This window comes from Aotus nancymaae, unplaced genomic scaffold (genome assembly GCF_030222135.1).
Source record: "Aotus nancymaae isolate 86718 unplaced genomic scaffold, 86718_ANA_hifiasm-v0.15.2.pri h1tg000067l, whole genome shotgun sequence".
Taxonomy (NCBI): Eukaryota; Metazoa; Chordata; class Mammalia; order Primates; family Aotidae; genus Aotus; species Aotus nancymaae.
Window position 1 is genome coordinate 28,354,189 of NW_026988482.1, and position 23,330 is coordinate 28,377,518.

At 49.3% G+C, this 23,330-nt stretch overlaps 1 protein-coding gene across 18 annotated transcripts in view; it reads left to right on the forward strand.

The window, feature by feature from the left end:
* CACNA1D (calcium voltage-gated channel subunit alpha1 D) overlaps positions 1 to 23,330 on the forward strand; it is a 319,931-nt gene that overhangs the window by 254,012 nt on the left and 42,589 nt on the right. For 8 of the 18 annotated variants that reach the window (XM_012460748.3, XM_012460730.3, XM_012460735.3 and 5 more), the window contains 6 exons: positions 938 to 1,084; positions 2,904 to 3,105; positions 5,310 to 5,468; positions 7,137 to 7,247; positions 15,824 to 15,907; positions 16,376 to 16,459. In XM_012460748.3, coding sequence (XP_012316171.1) covers positions 938 to 1,084; positions 2,904 to 3,105; positions 5,310 to 5,468; positions 7,137 to 7,247; positions 15,824 to 15,907; positions 16,376 to 16,459 — 787 coding nt within the window. The remainder of the gene's footprint in view (positions 1 to 937; positions 1,085 to 2,903; positions 3,106 to 5,309; positions 5,469 to 7,136; positions 7,248 to 15,823; positions 15,908 to 16,375; positions 16,460 to 23,330) is intronic. The other 10 variants (XM_012460740.3, XM_012460745.2, XM_012460736.2 and 7 more) reach the window with 3 other exon arrangements.

The following is a 23,330-nucleotide window of genomic DNA, read 5'->3' on the forward strand; positions in this document are numbered from 1 at the left end:
CTTGGCCATACTTCCATAGACAAGAACTGGCAGAGGAGAGACAAGGTGGGAAATACTCATGCCTCCCATTCCAGAATGTCCAGTGACCATGAAGGCATTCATGGAAGCCATTGCCTAAAGGTTCAGGCTCTGCAGAGGCCTGTGTCTCCCCACCCATTGGAGATGTAACTGACTGGGCTCTGGCCAACTGTGTGCTTACACTGGTTTGGGGTTTCTTTTAAGCGGAGAGTGCAGTCAGAGAGCACCAATTGCAATTTGGCTGTGTCTCTGCACCTCCAGAGGCACCATTCACACAGGCTGTGGGGTGCATGGCGGCCCTGGAGGTGAGCAGCCTAGCAGTGGCGTGAGGACCCTGTCCTTTCTCTCAAAGCCTCTGTGTCTTCATTTGTAAAATAAAGACATTGTGCTTTATCTCTTGGGTTCCTTCCAGAAATGAAGTTCTGTGAGAAATAATTTGCCAGAAATAATGAAATTCTTTTGGAAAGAAAATTGGGAGTGTCATTAGTAAGAAGAGAAAGGGATTTGATTAAAACTAAAATGCAGGAAGAATATACATGGGCTTGTTTCCCAGAACTTACAGAGTTCTCTGTGGCCGAGCTTAGATCCTTCAGAGCATGCCCAAGCCCATTGTGTATGAGATGCAGTCACCATGCTGTGGTTTTTATCAACCAATGAATGGATGCCCGGTGTCCAGCTGGCTGCTCTGGAGAATACACATTGCACTGGTAATTATTCAATGGTTATTTGAGCCACAAAGTAGATTAAATGCAGGGCAAGGAGAGGAGAAACGGCACCAGTGTTACGCTCAGCTGTGTGAATGGCTGGCGGACTAAGTGTGACCTGCCTCGAGTTGGGATCGGGGCAGTGTGACCAACTTTATGCCGCTTCCACCTGTCATGTGTGAAGCCAGACGACCCACACCTGTTTTCCTCTCCAGGGGTCTTTTCATCCTCTACAAGGATGGGGATGTTGACAGCCCTGTGGTCCGTGAGCGAATCTGGCAAAACAGTGATTTCAACTTTGACAACGTCCTCTCTGCTATGATGGCGCTCTTCACGGTCTCCACGTTTGAGGGCTGGCCTGCGTAAGTACAGGGAGCATGCAGTCTTCTCGGGAGGGGCCTGCGTGCCCCGGGCTGAGCCCTCTCTCCTGGAGTCAGTCCCATTTCTGTTCTCCAGTGTCGCAGGCTTGCCCTGTGGCTTTTTAACCTTGGGCCACTTCTTAATCACTTGTTGACCCACGGGGCCTCTTTCTGCATAGGCAGATGATTGGTGAAGAGGGGATAGTAGAGGTGCCAGGCAGCATCTCTGGGTGGGAGCAGGGAGACGTGAGAGGCCTCAGTCTTGTGAATTCCCACTGGTAGCCATGTCAAGAAAGCTGCCATCTGCTGCTCCCAAAGAGGGTCTGGATGGTGTCCTAAACCCTTCCCTCCCTCCTTCCTTCCCTCCTTCCTCTTCGTACTAATATGTGCCAGGTGCGGACAGTTGCTGTTGTGCCGTCTATTTTATGGAGTCACTCACTCGCTCACTTACAGACCATGCTGCACAGAGGCGTGTGTCTCCCCACTCATTAGAGATGTCAGTCTGGGCTCTGGCTGACTGCGTGGTTAGATACCAGCTCCATGCAACATGCCGTGTTAGGCACTGTGGAGGAAACAGTGTCTAAACATGTTTCCTCCCCTCATGCCCAAATCTAATCAGTGTCAAGTGGTCAAACCAGGCAGGAGGTCTGGTGTGTTCTAGATGTGCAGAACAGGGTCCTGAAGAGTGGCTAGGATGTTGATGAGTAAAATAAAAAGAGTGGGTAAGGAGAAGGTCAAATTCAAAAGGGAGAATCCTCTGCACCTTCCTGTTGCTCTCTGCTTCTGTAGCTCCCACCCCCAACTCCTGCCATCAGTGTGCAAACACGCCTAGAGTCCTGGATGCCCGGTCCCCCTGCATAGATGAGCTGCAGGAGGCTGACAGGCTGGGCCTTGCAGGCCAGCAGAGCTCTTGGGGTGTGTATAAGAGTCAGAGAGGTTTTCAGGAGCTCCTGTGGGATAGACAGTCAGATGGGGCTTGTCTATTAGGGATTTAATCTGGGAGAACAGAGGCATGGAGTAAGGCCCTTCACTGTGTGCCGGCACTGGCTATAGTGTCAGGCTTTGAACACTGTGTTTGAGCAACTCATGATGGGAGCTGAGGAGAAAGGAGCAAACCTGGGACCTGGGGCTTGGAGGAACTGGCTCAGCTCCTGGCTCAGCCCCCAAGGAGTGTGATGGTGGCACTTTGATCCCTCCCTGAATATTTGTATGATGGGGATGACAGTAAAGTCTGCCATCTCAGATGGATGTAAGGATTAAGGGAGAGGCTGTGAAAGTGTCTAGTCTGCACATGGGCTGGGCCTGCAGAAGTGTTGAATCTTCATCAGAATGGGGCTTATCAGTGGACCTTGAGGGTGTGACAGTAATCCCCCTTTTCCTGTTCAGAGTTCCGATAGGCATATCTTTAATTTTAGCTCTTATCTCCATCTGGGGAAGCACCCTTAGTTCTTTGGAAATACTCTGGTTGGTCACTTATTAACTTGCCAGTGTCTGTAGTTTTCACTTCCTCCAGTGTCTTACATGCGATACTCTTCCTCTCTGAATAGAAAGAGGCATTTTAGAATATTTGTGAAATCTTTGAATTTTCAGGTCCCCAGCAGAGTCCCTCGATGATGATATCCCAGGTGCCCCCTCCTCTCAGTGCTGGCCATCTGGGTCTGAGGCTGAGGGAGAGACCTGGCTATGTCCAGTGGCCCTGGGGTGGGTGCCCAGTGAGTGCTCCTGAGAGGAGTTCAGGAGAGGAAGGACCTGGGAAGGCAGTGGACTGGGCCTCTTGGGCTGAGGGGCTTGGCAGGTCCTCACTTAGTTTTTCTGTCTCTAGGTTGCTGTATAAGGCCATCGACTCGAATGGTGAGAACGTCGGCCCAGTCTACAACCACCGCGTGGAGATCTCCATCTTCTTCATCATCTACATCATCATTGTGGCCTTCTTCATGATGAACATCTTTGTGGGCTTTGTCATCGTGACATTTCAGGAGCAAGGAGAAAAAGAGTATAAGAACTGTGAGCTGGACAAAAATCAGGTTAAAGTCACACACTGTTTGGGCTTCTGTCCCTTGATCAGGAGCGGAGGACCTTCTTTTTTGACTGATTTACCCCATGCCCAGAGAAGGGTGCCCACATACTGTCTCTCCCTGGGGCTGTGGCCCTGTTCTGAGCACACCCTCAGCCTGTCTGAGTCATCGCTACTGAGTGTTAGGTTTCCAGATACATATGAGACTTGTAATCATGAAATCCATCCCCAGACCTGGTGGTATGAAATCAGAGAGTGCTTACGCCACCTACCGTGGTCATGACCCACTAGTGATGGCTCAGAATCTTAGTTGGGGTGCTGTGGCCACTCATGTAGACACTCACAGTCCATACTGGGAGAGAGTCTTTAAAGCCAGTTAGGGTGGAGTTTATTACCCTTGGTGCTATTAGCATTTCAGGCTGGGTGGTTCTTGGTTGTGTTTCCTGGGCTTTTTAGGCTGTTTAGCAGCATCCCTGGCTTTTACCTCTTAGATGCCAGTGGTTCCTCTGCCCCCTGGTAGCAGTAATCAAAATGCCTCCAGACATTGCCAAATGTCTTTTGGGGGGCAAAGTTGCCCCTTGTTGAGAACTGCTGACTTAGAGGGAAATACCGTACACCACCCCAGGGGAGTCAGTAACTTTGAATTTGGGACTAAGATTGTACTGGCATCATTCTTGATCTGGCACCATGTATTAGCCAATCTGGTAGAAGTAGGAGCCTTTTGCTCTGGTGATGTGGTAAGGGGAGGGAGCCCTGTGCTCTGAGCTGTCTTCCTGCACCTGCATTGTGAACCCATGGGGTCTTGATCCCTCATCTCTAAATCGAGGCCATTAAAGAACTACCCTTTAGAGATTCCTTTCAGCCCTGAAAGAGTCAACAAAATTGAGATTCTGTTCTGGGAGTCTCCCCAGGTCCTCTATCAGTAGCATCTCTGTTTTGATGATATCACGAGCAAGAATGATCTGTAGCCTAGGCTTCCTGAGGGGAAGTGGCCCTAGCACGGCAAAACAGTCTGTTGCACAGCTGGCTCTGCCCACTGCGGGAAATGCGAGGACATGCTTGCTTGGTTTGCAGGAAGATTTTCCTTTGAGTTGTCAGGGTGTCCCTGCAGACTCCACCAGTGACTGTCCGGGAGAGGTCTAGCCTGGCTGCTCACCCAAGGAAGATGAGTGTTGGGGCAAGGCCCAGACCAGCCATGCACAGTCAGCGCTGTAAGTGTGTCAGCCTCTGAGGTCCAGTGCAGGCTTGAATCGGGGGTCCCTGGAGTCAGCACATGAGGTCAGAGCGGCGCCGGGGCCCACACACAAGGAGCTTGTCCAAAGTCTGCATCCAGAGTCAAAGTAGAAGAGTAGGTCTAGGGTCTCGATGCTGAGCTGAGGGCTCTTGGGGCCAGAGGCTTCCTCTGGGTCTGCTGTAGAGGGTGGACCAGCTCTACTGCCCAGAGTAAGTAAGAAAGACAGTACTCCAGCTGGGCCCCGACTTATGTTCAATCCAGCTGTCACTACTGACCACATCCTAGAAAATCTGAAATGAACACAACAAGCTCCCCAGCCCCAGAAGCTCCCCGATGGACACGTAGACAGCACCCCATAAGATGTTTGTTGTTAACATATTCTGGCTCCTGAGGGGTATCTTGTGTGGATCCATCCGGGAGCAGCCAGGAGGCTACTAGTCTCAGGGAGTGAGCCAGCCCCTCTAGTTCCTGTAAGTTTCTGTTCGTGTGGTTACTTGGCTTCCTTTCCTGGGGGACAGCACAGGAGGAAGGTTACTCCTTCCTTTCCTGGAGGACAGCACAGGAACTGTAGGCGTGATCCACCTATAGATCCTCCATAGGCACGATATAGAGGAAAGGCAGTGACAAGGCCTAGACCCAGTCCTCACTCCTCTGCTGGTGTATACACTGCAGGGCCTCAAGAGAAACAGCTAAAAGCTCTGAGCCTCAGTTTTTAGTAAGCAAAATGGAAGCCACGTGGATAGGCACCCAACTTACACTGAGGTTGCTGGGAGGGTCAGACAAGGTAATGGAGGCAGGGCCCTCGGTGACTCAAGAGTGGTGCCGGTGCCAGGAGGGGGGTCACTCATAATCATTTTCACCACTGTCCATGGCCCCTTCCCAAGAGCTGCAGGGTGAGCTCTTTCAGAGCAGATGACCATGGGGTCCTCCTTCCCTGGAAGTGCTCAGAACCCCGTTTCTGCCCTTTTCTGCTGTTGCAGCGTCAGTGTGTTGAATACGCCTTGAAAGCACGTCCCTTGCGGAGATACATCCCCAAAAACCCCTACCAGTACAAGTTCTGGTACGTGGTGAACTCTTCGCCTTTCGAATACATGATGTTTGTCCTCATCATGCTCAACACACTCTGCTTGGCCATGCAGGTAAAAATGGAGACAGCTGTGGGGATCAGGTCCGGGCATTCCGCACAGCCCCGTGCCCCAAATGCTGAGGGTGGAATGCTGCCCCTCACAGGAGGGGTTTGATTTTTCTGATGAGTCTGGGCTATAGGTTGGCCAGAGTTCCATTCTGGCTAACAGTTGTCACGGTAGGAGTTTCAGATCGTTCTTTTGTTGAAGAAATTATCTGTACAGCACAATGGCAGGTAACATTTCCACGGAGCCTGGCAGTGGGGCTCAATTCTAGAAACAGTTACCGTGGGCCTCCTGTGGCCAGGTAGTGGCTGAGGACTATAGCTCCAGAGACAGACAGCTGTTTCAATCCTGATTTTACGCTGATTTTTCTGTGACTTGGGAAAAGTTGCTTAAATTCCCCAGGCCTTGCTTTCTTTATTGGTAAAATGGGGAAATATGTCACATCTACCTTTGAGATAAGGTTTGTGCTATAGATAATTCCCCTCAGACACTTTGTTTTTCATTTTTTGTTTATTTTTGTTTTTGAGACTGAGTCTTACTCTGTAGCCCAGGCTGCAGTGCAGTGGTGTGATCTCAGCTCACTGCAGCCTCTGCCTCCTGGGTTCAAGCAATTCTCATGCTTCAGCCTTCTGAGTAGCTGAGATTACAGGCATGTGCCACCATGCCTGGCTAAGTTTTGTATTTTTAGTAGAGACGGGGTTTCACCATGTTGGCCAGGCTGGTCTTGAACTCCTGACCTCAGGTGATCTGCTGCCTCAGCCTCCCAAAGTGCTGGGATTACAGGCATGAGCCACTGCCCCCAGCCCTCTCAGACACTTTGATCTAGGCTTGTCACAGAGTAACACTCAATGTTGGAAAACAAAACATAAGTCACACTCCTGTCCTTAAGTGGCTCTCAGCATGGCAGTGGGGAATTTTCCAGTTGATGAAGTGTTAAGTTTGACGTCAGTTACAGCTACTTCTTATTTCAGTGAGGGCAAAAAATGCAATTCACTTTAATTGGCCAAGTCAGATTATAGTGTGGTATTAACAGTGAACGTTTTCAAAAATTACATTGCCTAGTAGATACTGCATGAGAACAGGAAGCAAAGACCAAGGTGTAGAGCCAGCTTTTGCACTGACCTTAAGAACTCCAGCACATCAAACCAGCTCTCAGTGCTGTCTGGACAGTAGGTCTAAAGATAGGGATAAATTTTCTGGCCTTTTGCTTTATCTAAGAGTTCTTTTTTAATGAAGAGGACCGTGTGCTGATGTAGGGAAAAGTGTAAAGTCAGGAAAACACTGCCTTTTATTCAACATAAACCTACGTGGCATAAAATTTATCCCTAACCAAATTCTACCTTTATTCATAGACATTTTGGTGGTATCTGCATTGTGCTCTGGTCAAGGCCCTGAACATAAAGCCCTGCCAGAAGAAAGGGTGAATTCCCTTTATCCTGAGCAGAGGAAATGGATATGTTTCCCCCTTCATCATTCAATCATCCTCATCTTGTCACAGACCCCCTGCACTTTGTGGGAGTTCACCACGTGACCTTGCAATGCCCGCAGAATTGCCGGGCGAGGGTGCTGGGCTGTGGAGGATGCCCGCAGGGGCACAGAGGGCTGGGAGCCTCCGTGTGCAAGCATGTGAGATCATGGCCAAGGCTCTGAGAACGATCCCTCTGTCTTCATCCATAGCACTACGAGCAGTCCAAGATGTTCAATGACGCCATGGACATTCTGAACATGGTCTTCACCGGGGTGTTCACCGTCGAGATGGTTTTGAAAGTCATTGCATTTAAGCCTAAGGTGAGTTGCAGAACCCACTTTTCAAACTCTGTTGCTGAGTCACCCTAGAGAAGTACCCGCTTCCTGTTACTCTTGTGTTACTGAATTAGGCTAAATTGTTCTGGCCGCTAACTGGGTTACCACCTGAGAACATTAAAATCTGATTAAGGCCTGTGTGTACATATGGGAAAATGAATCTGCAGAAACAAAACCTCATAAAAACAATTCTGAGAAACAGAAGAAGGGACATAGAATTGGGAATCTATAAACTGGAGATTATTTTGAAAGCCAGTTTTCTGTTTTTAGAATAGTACGTATCGTGCTGTGTCAGGGAAACCTGCCTCATTACTTGAGCACTGGAGAAGATGTTTGAACATTAACTCATCAGAAAGAATTTGACCCTGATTATACTTGCAGATATCTAAAGACTGGTTTTGTTTGTGCTTGGTCTGCAGCATCCTTTTTACCCTTTGAGGAAAGTTCTGATGCTAGCTGCAGACCTTTCACAGCCATACCATCTTTTGTTTGCTAATTTAGAAAAATTTCACTTGACTTTAACACAAAATAAAACATGAAAAGTGTTCAGCTGTGCTGAGTGTCCCCTCCCAAAGGGGACACTCAGCGTGTTGTGTCCCCTTTGGGAGGAAGTGAATTCAGTTCCCCAGTTGTCAGCGGCTGCCGGATAAGAGGCAGTGTAGATCGGTGTCAAATTGCACAGTTGTGGAACTGGACTTGATTCAAACCTCTGCTCTGGCACTTATAGCTGAAACAAGTTCCTCACTTCTCTGTGCCTCGACTTCCTCACCCATAAAATGAGGATGCGAATAGTGCTGTTTCATGGGGTTGTCATGAGGAGTGAAGAGTTCCCATATACGCACTGCTTAACAGAGCGCCTGGCGTGTAGCGCCACGCTCTACAGACCGTCGGCCACCCCTGCTCCTACCCACCCCTACCCTAACCCTCATCATCATCAAGCAAGGATGTTCCCTCATTCTAAAACCCTAGACAGAGGAGCCATACCAAGCTGAAATGTGGGATATTTGGCTCTCAGTTTCTTCCCCAGTACAGCCAAAAACTCTCAGAGTTGGAGATGACCAAGATCAGTGACCCAGTTAGTTATCTGTGTGTAAGGTATCTGTCGACACTGATTTAATTAAGTTAGACATGGATTATGAAATGGATGGTTTCACATACTCCACGGTTACATGATATTCTAATTCCAAACTGTTCCTTTCTTTAATTTGAATTAATCTCTATGCAATCTTTATCAGATCTTTGTGGACCAAAAAGAAAGGACATTTGTAAGTGATTGATTGGGGTGATTGCAGTGGGGTCAAATCTGGCACCTTATGCATGGCCAGATATTATTATCTCCTGTGACTTGTCCATATCTACATACATAAACATTTCCTCCTTTTCCAAATTCATCTTAATTTTCTTTGAGATTTTGGTTTGCTTCCCTCTCACCTTTACTTCTTTGAACAATATTTGTCTGGACTGATGGAAAAGGTTGCAAAGTAAGAATATCGAAGGTATTTGAGAAATGCAACATGGAACCTCTCCGTGGAACATTTCCCATATACCTGGGCCATGTCTTTCCTTGCCAGGTGATTAAGCTCTGAAGCATTTGAAAGTTGTTCCAGGCTGAAGAGAAAGCGCACTCACCCATGGTGTGTGTGTATGTCTGTGAGTGTGTGTGTGCACGTGTGTGTGTGTGCATGTGTGTGCTCATTCCCTTCAGCAGGCCGGTGCATTGACAGCCCAGTAGTACACCGTCCAGTAGGCTGACAGTCGCCCAGAAGATCTCCAAACCTAGGAGGAGATTTCAGTGGCGTGTGAACAGACGAGCGATACCAACGGGAAATGAGTAGCTAAGTTATAATCAGTACTGATCAGAGTTTTTAAGTAGTTGATTTCCGCTAGAAACTGTGCTGCTTGTAGTTTTACTCAGCAGGGTATCTTCATAGCAGCAGACCTCACATAACAATTGGGAGAACTGTTAAGACAGTAGCAGCAGCATCTCCACACTTGAAGAGGCTGTCACCGCATTCCCCCAGGCCAGGGGAGGCTGAGTTTCTGCCATGTGCCTGGATGATTGGGAGAGAATCAGTTCACCAAGAAGCAATGCTCTCCTTAAAATTTTTCTGCCCTTTTTTTCTTGTTCTCTTTGGCGTTCACAAGCCCAGCTCAGGCAAGTGGTCTTTCACAAAGAAGCCAGGGAGGCCTCCTACCTCCTGGTCAGTGAGGTAGTCGGACTGAGGAGCAAGGTTGCTAAGGCTGCAGAAGGAGGAATATTCTGAGGAGGTGGCCACATGGGACCCCAGCCTCATCTCAGGAGAGCCTTTGTCTCATGGGAGGAGCTTTGTAACAGAGGCCCTCACAGCAGGGTTCTCCACCGAGTCAGCATCTCTGTTATGGGACACAGGGTGGCAGGGTTTCGGTTGTTTCATAACATAAATATAGAAAGTGAGGTAAGATGAAATCCTTACTGGTAGATGAGAAGGCATTTTGAGAGGGAAGTGTTAAAAAAAGTTGAGAAATTAAGGTCAGATTCCTTATATTTCCTTATATAAGGGAGCCTGATGGAGAAACTGGGCCACCTAAGAGAGCATCTTTAAAGGGAAATGCCCAAGGCCATGGGAGATGAGGTGACCCAGCCTCTGCTGGCCAGGAGGAAGGTGGGAGGGGGACAGTGGGAGGAAGCCCAGCACTGGGAGCCTCTGCCATGGAAGAGGCCATCTCATTGCATGGAAGGAGATGTTTTGGAGCACTGATCGGGCAAGAGTGGAAGATGGTTAGGAGCCGAAGTGCAAAAGCATTTGGAAAAAGCAAGCAGGTGATTTAGCTGGTTGTGGGTTCCCAAAGGGAAAGTCCACCAGCTGGGCATTGACCTGCTGCAGCCTAGGTTATGCTTTCAACTTGGGATCAACCGGGTCTCTGTAGGGTTTTCAAAGGTAGGCCCTGGTTTAGGTGAGACACAGCCCCGTTCTCCTAGCCTTTCCCTCCAGCTACTGGAATTCTCCAACAAGTTCTCTTGGTGCAAGGAGGAAGAGTGACTAAGAGGGGCCTTTTTCAAAGTCCTGGCTACAGCAGGTATAGAGAGCCCTTCTGTGGAGCAGGAAGAGCCTAGTCTGTCTGAGATTCCCCCTTTGTGGGATGTGACTGACCTGGCGTTCCGTCCAGGCTGTGTTCTAGGGCAGGCTGCTTGCTGCAGTTACCAGCCTTCTCCAGTGAGACCTACTTTGTTCCCATCTTAGTCCTTAAAGTGTTTTGATCTTGATTCTATCCTGAAAATATACTAATTTACACTCCTAGCTACTTGGGCTGGAAAAAGTAAGTAGAAATTAGGTTTGAGAAAGAAGAAAGTATTTTGGTGCTGTCCTCACGCTGCCGTGCAGAGCTGATGCAGGATGGGCACTGGGTCCTCCCGTCCCACCTGCGTTCGAGGGCTCCGTTCCCTGCTCCAGGGTCTGTTGCAGGAGGACCGCTTCTTCATGATCTTCCTAGAGTACCTGTTCCACCTGCTGGAGAGAAAATTTGATACTGTTTTCTTTCAGTTCTTCACGACCACATCTGTTCTAGGAGATTTCTTTTTAATGGCAAATAATACTTGGAACCAAATATTACTGTCCTTAGAACTTTACCTTGGGCTTCTTGTTGGGATCCATCCTGTCCTTTTGTCATCGAGGTCTCCCAGAGCCCTCTCCTGGACCTCTTCTTGCCTTGTAAGGTGCATACAAGCCAGAGCTTCAGTGGCCGCCTCTGCAGCATGCAGACCTGCACTGCCCTTCTCTCTCCTGAGCTACTATGCCTGCCTGCCTTTAAAATGATGTCCCTGCCTGCCTCTGGCCTCAGCCCTTCCCCCTACTCCCTTTGTTAGCCCAAAGCTGACCAAATCACTCTTGCAGTGATTCTGGCACTGGCCACCTATTGCTTAAAAAAGCACAAGAGATTTCCTTAGTTGAATATTCAAAGTCCTCAATGAAGCACTGGCCTGTGTCTATTTCTGCCTCATTTCCTGCCACGCCTTCCCTGCCATTTCTTCTTCCCCACCCCATCCCTGAGTGTTGGCATGCTAGACCTTTCCCTGCCCTTGTACCTCTGTCTGGAAGCCCTGGTTCTTCCTTGTTATCCTTGAGACCTGTGGGAAATATCTCCTCTGAGACACCATCCTCACCAGCCCACCCAGAGCCAGCTGTCTCCTCTGCTCCTGCATCTGTTGGGGGTGTACTATGTACCATCGTTATCAACACGACTCCATGTCTGCCTCTCTGTTCTCTGGTGAGCAGCTGCTTGAGGTCTCAGGCTGAGTCTTCTGTCTCTGACTCTGCAGTGCTTCACATGATGCCTGCTTCCTGGTGGTAGCTCAGTAAGATTGGTGGAATGAAGAAAGGAATAAAGGGATGATCCCGGAAGTGCAGCTTCTGGGCCTGAGACAATACCTGCTTTTCTATCACCTGCTCCCTAAGAGAGCATATTTAGAGGGAAATGACCCAAGGCCATGGGAGATGAGATGATTCAGCCTCTGCTAGCCAGGAGGGAGGTGGGAGGGGGACAGAGGGAAACCCCATGCTGGGAGCCTCCGTGATAGAAGAGGCCATCTCACTGCCATCTCACTGCATGAGAGGAGGTATTAGGGGACACAGGGTGGCAGGGTTTCGATTGTTTCATAAAATAAATATGGAAAGTGAGGTAAGACAAAATCTGGGTGTCTGGGTAAAGCAGAGTGGAGCACATCTTCCTTTATTCCCCACTTACCTTTGGAAAGGCTTTTGCTAGTTAGAAAGCTGTCAGGCATAGTTTCTACCAAAAGTTGGCACTTTGGGTTATCACTTGGGTCAAATGCTACCCAAATAATCCCTGCCAGAAATGGGTAGGTAATCTGGCTGCCATGGTCAATGACAAAAGGCACATTATTGATACAGGCTTCTTCCGATCTGCAGATGAGGGTGAAACCAGACAGCAAAAGGAAACTGGACTTGGGTCACTTCTCTTGTTTCCCATTTGCAACTATTCCACAAACGTTGCCCCTCGTCCTGTGCCATATCCTGGCAAGAGGTCCACTAATAGGAAGAGTCTCCTTCCGGGAGCCCACTGTCTGTCAGGAGACAACCATTGATGGATGGTGAGAATAGCGTTCTTCAAAATAATGATGCTTCCTGACGCTGAGGCCCACTTTAGTCTGGTTTATGATTTTAAATTTCCAGAGTCAGAAATGTTTCTGAGTAACACGTATTACTGCATGTGGCTGACTTGCTTGGTCTTTTCAGACAGGTGGAACTAGACACAAAAATCATACAGATTTGACTACTGGTTCCACTTGAGAGGTCCTGGCCTCAGAATTCAGTTGTAGGAAACCACATCGTCATAGGCCAAAAGGAGAGAGCAGGGAGGGGGGCCCTCTCTTAGGAGCCGTGTCTCTTCTTATATCTTATCTACTGGTTACAAAGGCAGTATGGTGCTTTGGTGGGAGGAGAGTCGGGGAACTGAGTCATGCCACTTGACAGTGATTTTATTAAACAAGACACTACTAGATAGGGAAACAGTATGTGGGAAGAAAGGGAAGGCTGGCATATTCTGCCTCCCCTGGACTCCTGTCAGAGCCACCTGGTCAGAGCCTGTGATTTCAGCTACCTGCCTCCTGCTTCCTAGATTAAGGGTGTCAACCTTCAGTCCATCGATCATTCTGATTTGGGCACAATTTTGTGAGTGTGAGGGGTTTCTGGAGAGAGAAAGTCAATGAAATTGCCAGAAACTTCCAAGACCCCAAGGAAATGTTAAGCCCCTGTTATGTTGATTTAAAAGAATTTTATTGAGAATATCTTAGAGACTGATGGAAATGGCCCAAAGGGAGGAACACTGATAATCCTGTACAGAGGGAGAGAGGAGCTGTTCAGGAATAAAATCTCAAAGTCGGTGATAGAGGCCGGCCTCCAGCACCCACATGGTGGGTCTGGCCTCTGGGAAATGATGTAAATAACAGAGAAGCGGCGTACACGGTGCAGATGCAGGCAGGGCTGGGCACACACTGCAGCAGCTGTGAAGGATGGACCTGGGTCTCCTCTGCCCTGTCAGTACTCTGGAGGTCTAGTTGCTACTCGTGTCCAAGTGTTTGATTGTGGTGTAAATTCCTCCCCAGAGGGGAGGGGAAGGATCACTGTGCTCTCTTTAGCTTTTGAGTTGCTCTGAACTCCGTGAAGAAAAGGGCAGGTTCTGCCCCCCAAGTGTGGTCTGTGGCACTACCACCAGTCAGAGAACTGCTTGTTACCCATTCGCAACAGGGGGCATCAGCTGTAGCACTAAGCACATTGATTCAGCTGGCTTTCTTGTTAGGAGACTTACTGGATGAAGGAGACTCTGCTGTGTTCCCTTACAACCTGAGGCTAGCTCTTGATCTTACCTCTGACTGCCAGTCTAGATCTCAAAGGCAGCCCATCTCTGCTCAGTTTTGCCAGCCAAGAATCATGAATTCATGCAAAGGAAAGCTAGAAAGTATAATCTGTGCTGTTTTTAAAGTAGACCTTCTCATTAGACTTTTATACACAGATCATCAGATTTGGGGCTCACAAGTTCCTTTTGTCGCTGAGAGAGGGGCCTGCGAGGGTAGCAGTCAGTGAGGGTAAAATGAGAGAGAGGCACTGTGATTGGAGGGCGGGCAGAGAGGTGAAGAGTTGGTTAGAAACCATGGCGATTGGGTGGAGGAATCTTACATTATTAAGATGAAATGTAAGAAGCAAACCCTTAGTCAGTGTCGTAGCTCCCCCGTAAATGCACCAGGAGTGATGGATGGTGACTAGAATAAACATCCCTTCTTGAGTTGTTAGAGCAGTCAGCATGTCCAGATCCTCTATACTGTCGCAAAAGGCCATGGCTCTGCAGTGGCTTCTTCGGGGTCTGCGTTTGATCACAAGTTTCTGGGACCTGACACCCCCAAGTACCTTTCCTTCTGGTTTTCTTAACGTAGCACTAAATGCACCCAGTTTTAGGTATGCTGGGCCCCTCTGTATATAATTTGTACCTGAATTTTCATTTCTAAAAATTGTCCAGACTTTTTGGAAAGACACAGTTGGTTTACAGACAGAGTTGTTGATCTTGACGGTCAGTCCCTTGCCCCTTCCAGCTCTGTGTGCAGTGCCTCCCCACCACCCTCTCCAACTGGGAGCGTCCCGGGGGTGTCGAGAGACCGCAGGCACTGATTTAGCACCTGCTGTGCTGAGCCCAGAAGAAGATGTAAAATGTCCGGCACATACATGTAGATTTATAAGTCACAATTGTGGGGATGTTATACCCTCAAAATTGTTGCAAGATAGGAGGACCCAAACAAACAGCCAGACAAAGCTGGATGACAGGTAGGGTGCGAGTTGGTGGCAGAAGGAGACATCACATGTGCCAGGCACTGATTGGGTTCAAGGCTCTGGCTAGATAATGGGATTGGTGGAGTTGGGGGACTGAATATATGGCACAGTCATCGTCCTTGAGGGCTTTTAGTTGGTAGAGCTGCAGACAAAGACCCCACGATCAGTGATCAGTACATAAGAGATTCAGAGTCAGTATAAGGGAGTGCAGACAGCTGGGGCTGGGAAGATTCCATCAAGGAGCATTTATCTGACCTTGAAGGAGGGTGAAGTTGAGCAGATGGAGTTGAGGTTAGGCGGTTAGGATCGCAGAGATGTCAGGAGGTGGGGAGGAACTTGGTGCTGTTTTTGAAGGATGGGACGGATTCCTCTCAGCCTAGAGGATGAAAAGGGGGAAGGAAAGAAAGAAAAGCTGAGATGGAAGAAGGAACCTGTTGGCTTCTGTGGAGGACAGAGGGAGCCCTGGAACATCCTCTTCATTCCATACTCTTTTCTACGATAGAACTTGCCTTGACGTCCCCACACTAAGCCCCACCCCTACGACTGAGAGCCAGTGTCTGTCATGATGCTGTGCCTCACAGTACCCGTCTCCCCGTAAGCCATTATCTAAGCCCAATTATCTTATCCCCATAATCTCATCTGTGTCCTCGCCACTGAAAGTTCTTTGAAGACGTAGACTCAGTCAGCCTGCCACAAGGCGTGACCTTTGTAATACTGGCTGGACTTGTGAGGACTGGAGGGCATTGAAGGAGCACAGAAATGGAAATGTGACAGTGCTCGTTAAGTGGGGTGAGTGGAGGTTCTAAGGAAGGACTCCATCAGCTCATGAGGGTTTGGGATCATCCCTCTGGGTACCAGGGCAAGGTTGCCAAAATGCCTTCCTCTGCCCTGCAGATATTCTGCTTGGTTTGGTGCCGCTCAGGACCATGGGGGTGTGCGTGCGTGTGCGCGTGCGTGTGTGCCTGTGCGCGTGTGTGTGTGCATGGGTGTGTGTGTGTATGCATGGGTGTGTGTGCACGCGTGTGCATGGGTGTGTGTGCACCTTCTCTCTCACATAAAGGTGCACAGCCACCCCGCTGTGTCCCTTTCCACCAGTGGACGGTATTGTTACCCCCCCTTTGACTTTCCCACCCCACCTGGGTGCCATGGGAGCAGCAGGGACTCGGATTCGCCCCTATATGGTCCGTGTGGAGGGTCATTCATACATGCTCATAAACGTCTGCCCTCGCCTGCTCTGTCCAGGGGTATTTTAGTGACGCCTGGAACACGTTTGACTCCCTCATCGTAATCGGCAGCATTATAGACGTGGCCCTCAGCGAAGCAGACGTGAGTATGCACCTGGCGTGGCCGCCACCTGTGTCCTCTCTCTCTGTCTGTGCATACTCCGCTCCCTGCCCTGCAGTGGCATCACCTGGACAAGTCACAGATCCCAGTCACTTGATCTGAAACTAGGATTTCCTAATGAGAACTGTGGGCAAGAAGCCCTTCAGGGTAGGGCCTTAGCCCAGGGCCTTTTGTAGACACAAGTCACCTTTCGGAGGACAGGCCTTTTTGCAGCATTTACCCAGGTCACTAGTAGGCAAGGTAAGATAGGATGTCTCTGATTGTTTTCATTTTCTGTGTCAAAAGTGATACCCAAAGTGGCGTATCTATAACATGTTTATTTTAGGGGGATGTTTCAAGTAGCCATGTGGCGTGGTGCTAGAATGTTCCCCTTTTATAACACTGTCCTTCTCTTCTTTTTTCCTGTGGTGCTTCCTCTCCTCTGTGGCTTCTGAATGCTTGCCCTAACAGCACTATTTCACTGATGCATGGAACACTTTTGATGCCTTAATTGTTGTTGGTAGCGTCGTTGATATTGCTATAACTGAAGTGAATGTAAGTAGCAAACTTTGTGTCCTATATCGTGGTTGTTTCATAAAGTCTGACATAGAAGAGACCAGAGGCCCTACCCATGAATCTCCACACACTTTAGAAATCCAGAAACAAATTTTTTTGAAAGACTAAGGATAATTTTTAGTTTTCTCTCCCTCACCCCATCTCTATCTCGTTTCCCTGAAAAAGAGTGGGGAAGTCTATGTAGAATTGCCATTTGGAACTAGAACAGTATTTCAAAAAATCTGATTAAAGTTGTAAGGGCTGGGAGTTAATTGTGTGTGTGTGTGTGGATGTTGTCACTCACCAGCCGTGTGACCGTGAAAGTCATCCGAGCGCTGTGTGCCTCTGTCTTTCCAGCTGTACGTGGAGTTAATGACGTGTACCCTCGTCCCCACAATGGTCCTGTGAGGGCACAGGCGGGAGGCCCCACAGCTATGCCCTGAGCGTGTGGTGGCTGCTGCTCGTGCCCTCACCTGTACCATGTCTGCTCTGAGTCTAACTGGTGAATGTCCCATGCCCAAAGAGTGACACCAGCCAGTAGAAGGCTACTTGGGGCCAGGGAAAAGAGGGCCGAGTGAGAACCGGGGAGAGGGTGTCAGTACACCTTTGCTACATGCAGTAGACTCATTTGGGAGGGGAACAAGTGCAGGAGCAGCATTGTAGGCAGAGTGAACCCCTCTCCCTAGAAGTGTTCTGAAAACCTCACCCCCTGCTAAATTAAGAAGTGTGAGAAAGGGAGCCCCATCTGCCTCCTAGCTCCCCTTGCATCTGACCCATGCTAGACCGGAAGGCCTCAGGCAGGCAGAAAGGCCCCTGTCTACCTGATCTGTTTCCAGTTCATCAGCAAGTCTTAGTGGGCGTCCAGTGTGTGTGCCCAAGCTGTGCAGAGCCTTTCGAGAGAATGGGCGGAGCACAGGGAGGGTCTGTGTTTGGTGTTGGCTTTTGCTCCACAGTGTCCAGCCCACCCCCTGCCCCTTATGCTCTGCCTGGTGACATCTATAGGAATGAGGGTTATAAGGTCCATCCTGGTGCCCAGACAGCCTGCATCACATGAGGACTCTGAAATCCCTTTATGCCACCTGTCTGGGGCCATGCCGATTCTGGCGTGTAAATAGTAAGACAGTCACCAGCCTGGCAATCCCAAGAGCTGGCAGTTGCAGCCCTAGTTCCAAACTGACCTGGACTCCAGTTCCCTCACGGGCCAAGTGGGGTGCGTAACATCTGCCCCCTTGCCTCGCAGGTATGTTATAGTGATAAAATGATCTGAATATTTGTGAAAATGCTTGCTAAAAACCCCAAAGTTTTAGGGAGATACAAGGGTATTATTCTAAGTGTGGGTTATCCCTGTAATAAGTAAAATGGACTGTCAGACATGACCATGTCCATGAGGGTGTGGTTGAAGCTTCGTCACGCCATGCCGTGACAAGGCACTCAGATGGTGCTTTGTCAGACTAGGTATGCACATCTTCTAACTCCTAAAGCCCAGACATTTAAATTATACTTGATGTGAAATGTTCCATGTGTCAGCTATAAAATTGTCATTCATGATATATAAATAAGCTGGTGCTAATGGGAGAATGGCAGGTCCCTAACTGGGCAGCCCTGAGCTTTCTCCCAGGTTTATGACTAGACATCTGCCAGCTTCATCGTCTCACAACACAAACTGCTTACAGTCGACGTGGAGGTACATTTACATGAAAATTTTGGAACGTACCCTTCTGTGAGTCAGAGACGGTTTATAATAGAAGTGAAACTACAATAAACTAGCAGCTCGGCAGGTCTCCCTGGACTGCTTAGTGCTTCAAGCACTGTGCAGGTGGTGGGTGTAAACACTTAGCTTTTGGGCACCAGGATCTGGCCAAGGTCTGTCCACCTGGGGACACCCAGCTTTCTCACGCCCAACCTGCCTGCTGGCTGGCAGGGGTGTAGCACCCATGTACTCAGGGACAGCACGCGCCTGGCTTCCTGGCTGCCTCACGTGTGCTGTGGGCTGTCCCTGCTCCTCCCGCTGCCCCTGTCCCCTCTGGCCCACCTTTGCTCATCGGTGCCTCAGTGTTGCTGTGTTCACCTTGTACCAGTCAGGAAAGGGGCAGGTCTACGCTGAAGTTTCTAGTTAGCATTTGACATTAGGTATCTGAACAAGACAGGTTTTCAGGGGCCCCCTTCTTGGCATGCAATTAAACTTTCCAATCACACAGGCAGACATTCCCAGAATGTGCTTTCAGTCAGTGACCTTTTCCCTGGTCAGCTGTGGCCCAAGTCCAAATACTCCTCAGCCGTGGCAATGCTGGTTCCCCACCCTGGGCCAGCAGAACACCACCTTCAGAAATCTCAGTGTTTCCCTGCTGGGCCTTGGAACAGAGGGGATGCTCAAGGCCACCTTCATGTTTATTCAATCTTTCAACACACATGTGCTGGGCATCCACCACTCACAGGCTCTGGACTAGGCTGTGGGGAGGCACAAAGATTTGAAAAAAAAAAAAAAAGACTGGGTATCCTTAACTTCTGGTGTAAATACATGACAGTGGGACTGCTGGTTCCGACACCCCACTCCCCTCCACAAGCAGCTCCCCTGGGGAGCAGTGCACATCACATACTCAGTGGCCTTGTTCCCTGAGCTGCGGGGTCAGCTGTCAGCTGAGCATGAACACCCTTGGTTCATTGTTGGCTGGTTGTAGCTGCCATAAGTCCTCATTGTTTGCAATGTTTAACCTGCTGTGCTCTCTCTCCCCCAACTCTGTTGGTCTTTCTTTTCTGTTGCCTAATTGATTTTCATGTTGGTTTTATTTTTAGAAAATTGTAGCGGCAAGTATATATAAGCATATATACGGTGAAGTCGTTAAAGCAAAGCACTTCTAAAGACTGTGTGCTTGTTTTTGGCTCTCCACCTTTGGTTTTCACTACGCTTCGCAGGACGTGCTAAGGATTGATTGCAAACATCTGAATTGTTCCCCATCCCATATATTGTCGTCTCCTACCTGGGGCCGTCTTGGTCAGTCACACTTGGCTCTGTGACTTGCCAACATAGTCTCCCAGAATGAATGATCTGGCTGAGAAACGACTGAATTCAGCCTGCATTTGTATTCTTTGCAGAAACGTTTTGGGTAGTCCTTTGCATGGTCCTGCCTGCACGTGCACCAGCCTGCTCCATCCTACTGTCCCCCTCCCACCTCCCCACAGCCCGCTCAGTTCCTGGTTTGGCAGCGCTCATGGACTTGTCTCCATCACGTTTGGTCCAAACCTCACCAGGCTGCTAAAACGTCAACGATGACTGGTGGGCTCCCTCTTGCTCCCTCCCTCCTTGATGCCTGTTTGTTTCTTGAATGATGACATGACCCAGCAACATATTGTCCCTAACCTGGGGATGGCTGTCACTGATATTTGTCTATTCTCATTATCATTAGTGCCTGAGGCAAAATACTTGTTTAGAAGCCAAGTCTGCCTTATATTACTTACCTTGAAGGAGCAGATAAAAAGTCATTAGGGAGCTCACTCTCAGAGACCCAGGAGTGGTCCCTGCCTTTTAAGGTGTACTGTTTGGACCAGGTGGCTGACAGTGGACCACTCATCTTCTTTTTCTGACCCCACAGTAAGGTTGTGTAGTCCCCCACTTCATATGCAAACCCTTTCCCAGGAGCCAGCTCAGCTAGGCACTGGTCGTGGACACAGACCCAGTGGCCCCAAATAAAGAAGTCCTCCTTCCGTAGGTATTGCCTGCCAGCTCAGAAATAGTCAGAGGGATGCTCCCCCAAAAGACTGGCTTCTCCACAATGCCTCGAGTTACCTGGCCCAGCTGTTCTGGGATGCTGGTTTGCTTCCTATCTGAATTAGAAAACTGCATCCTCTCAACTCTTCCAAGCACAGATAGAAATTAATACAGAAAGTGAAATGGACTGATTTCGTTTGGGAACCTCATGGTCTTTTTGGCTTCCGCAGTTGCAGGGGGCTGCCCCAGAGCATATGTGGTAAGAGCCTGCCTGAGAGCCCTGTAGGAAAAGGCTTGAGGGAACATCAGGAGAGCCCCCACATCAGTAGAGCCCCAGGAATCTAAGGAGCCTTCTGACATGTAGTCCAGCCTCCTGAGGCTCAGGGGCTATCTCCTGTAGGGTTCCTAGCTGAAGAATGTGACATCTTAGGGTGGGAAGGAACTGTTAAGCTTGTCTAAGCCCTGAGGTGACACTGGAATTCCTCCTATTAAAAACTGATTAGCAGCCCCTTGAGGCTGTCCTTGAAAGCTACATACTGGGTAGTCCTTCCCCAGTCTGGTGTCCTCTAGGGATGTCCAGCATAGCATAACCCACTGGCGTTCCAGCTCCTCCAGCTCCCTTGATGTTCAAGCCTCCTCCATCCCTTGTAAAGAAGATGGGGATGGAGTCTAATCTCTCTGTCTGCATCCGAGTACTGTTTCTCATCAACTCAAAAAGAACCCACTGCTCAGCCACAGCAGTCTGAATGGGCTTTTCTAGCAACCTAACTCTGGCCACTCGAGACCTAAAGGGCATTAGTTAGTACGGGCTACCTGCTAACTACTTGGGCCAGCTTTACCCTGGCCCAGGACTGGAGTTCTCAGCTCTGGCAGAACATTTGAATCACCAAGGAGCTTTTAAAATTCCCAGCATGCAGGCTGGGTGTGGTGGCTCACACCTGCAATCCCAGCACTTTGGGAGGCTGAGGTAGGCAGATCACCTGAGGTCAGGAGTTGGAGATCGGTCTGGCCAACATGGTGAAATCTCATCTCTACTGAAAATACAAAAAAATTAGTCAGGCAAGGTGTCGGGCACCTGTAATCCCAGCTACTCATGAGGCTGAGGCAGAAGAATCACTGAAACCCTGTAGGCAGAGGTTGCAGTGAGCCAAGATCATGCCACTGCACTCCAGCCTGGGTGACAGAGGAAAACTCCACCTCAAAAAAATAATAATAAAATTCCCAACATGGAGACATGCCCCAGATCCATTAAGTAAGAATCTCTGGGGGCGGACCTGGACTTCAGAGATTTTGTTAAAGATCCCCAGGTGCTTTTAGTGTGCAGGCTGGCATGAGAGCTGACCTGCCCTTTTCATTGGGCTGATGTTTGTCATTTGGGCAAAGCCATCCTCAGGGTTCTTTAAATTTGTAAGATATTTTGGCAACTTGCACTGTCCCCCCAGAGCTGCTGGTCACATCCTCCCCTGAAGCAGCCCTCCCTGCCCACTGGTGCGTGGTGGGAGAGGAGGTGTCGCAGGCGTGCTGGAGGGTGCATGAAGCCTGGTGTGCCGTTTGCTCTTTCCTTCCTCCTGCGCATGTTGTGCTGCCCTGTCCCTTTAAAAATGCTGTCTCCTCCTCCCTTTCGTTCTTTTAAACAAGAGAATATTCATGGTTTGAAGTTCATTGTCCATAGGTTGTCACATTTCAAAGATATCAGTTGAAGAGATGTACGCTTCAAAATTCAGTTCGGTTGCTGACTTTCGTGAACCTTAAGGAAGGGGGACATGAATGACCTATCAGACTTGAAGCAGAGTAGGGAGAGGGACGCAGGAGGGTCTAAGGCCAGACTGTGGTTAGAAGCGTCTTCCCTGACCAACAGGTCCCGCAGGTCTGATACATAAGTCGTGCATGTTTCAAAAGGGTAACTGTAGAGCCGTCTGTCTCGTGCACACTGCCTGGTCCCCTGAAATCAGGCAAGCAGAGGCGTGCAACTTGGCACACACACTCCCCCTACACTCCAGCCAAACAGGCCAGAGTGGAGCCTTCCTGTGCACAGCCTTAGTGAGAATGATGTGGAAGATGATGAGAAGTTTAAAAAATTAGTTCCTTCCTTTGTTAAGGACTTAAGTTGAAAAACACTATCTGTCCCTTGAAGGAGGTGGTATTTCTTTTGAGATGAGCTAATGGAAGAGGGAAATAAAAATAGCGGCCCTGGGTTCTGGATAAACCTGTTGCAGAGTTCCCATTCTGAGCATCCCAGGAGAAGTAAGGACCCGTTTTAAACTCTGTCAGACCTGTTGATCTTGGGTTCATAGTCACATTGCTGATTTTCAGTTGTTCTGTAATGTGCTCCAACCCCTTATTTTCTGTGAATTTTGTAGAATTTCTCTTTGGTCTCAGGAGGTAGCCCTTGATGGTAGAGGGGCTTCAGAACTGAGCTCTTCTTTCCCTGGATCCCCAGGGAGGAGGCCCTCAAGAAGTGCGCACATCCAAATGTGTACACATGTTTCTTAACTTTGCAGACACACTGTACAGAAAGACTCCTTGAAGCCCCTAACCAGGAGAGCCCCATTCCTCTCTGTCGGGGAAGAGAGGCCGGCACATGCTGGCTCTGGTTCCGCTTACTGTTGCTGTTGAATGTAAAGATGCCTCCTGGTGCTAACTGGAGTTTGCTTCCAACTCTGCGTTCAGACACTTTCTGAATACTCGGGAAGTGTCAGGCACCATACTGGGCATGGCGTGGAGTAAGGCAAGGCCCCTGCCCTCCCTGGGGGTGGGGGTTGAGGGGGCAGGTGAGCACAAGCCATCACAGATTCTGTATCCTGGGGCCCAAAGAACAACAGTGCAGCCAGACCCTGGAGGAAGTGGAGCTGCTGAACCTCAGGAGAGCTGGTCCTCCACTGTTTCTTCCAAAGACTTATATAGACCTGAATTTCCTCTTATATGAAAGCTATCTGAGTTGTTGGGTGGGCAGCAAGGGCTTGTGTAGGGAAGCCCGCCTCTCTCCTCCTCACCCTGACTCAGTCTGTCCAGCTCCTCCGCAGCCCCACCAGAGAGGCTGTTGTCAGATGTACACCGCCCAGGTGTTTGGTCTCATGGGAACAGAGTGTGGTCCCAGGGAGTTTGCGGCCCACAGGCAGGCACCGCTGTTTGCCCCGCTACTAGAGACATTCCGTTCTCTGGGGC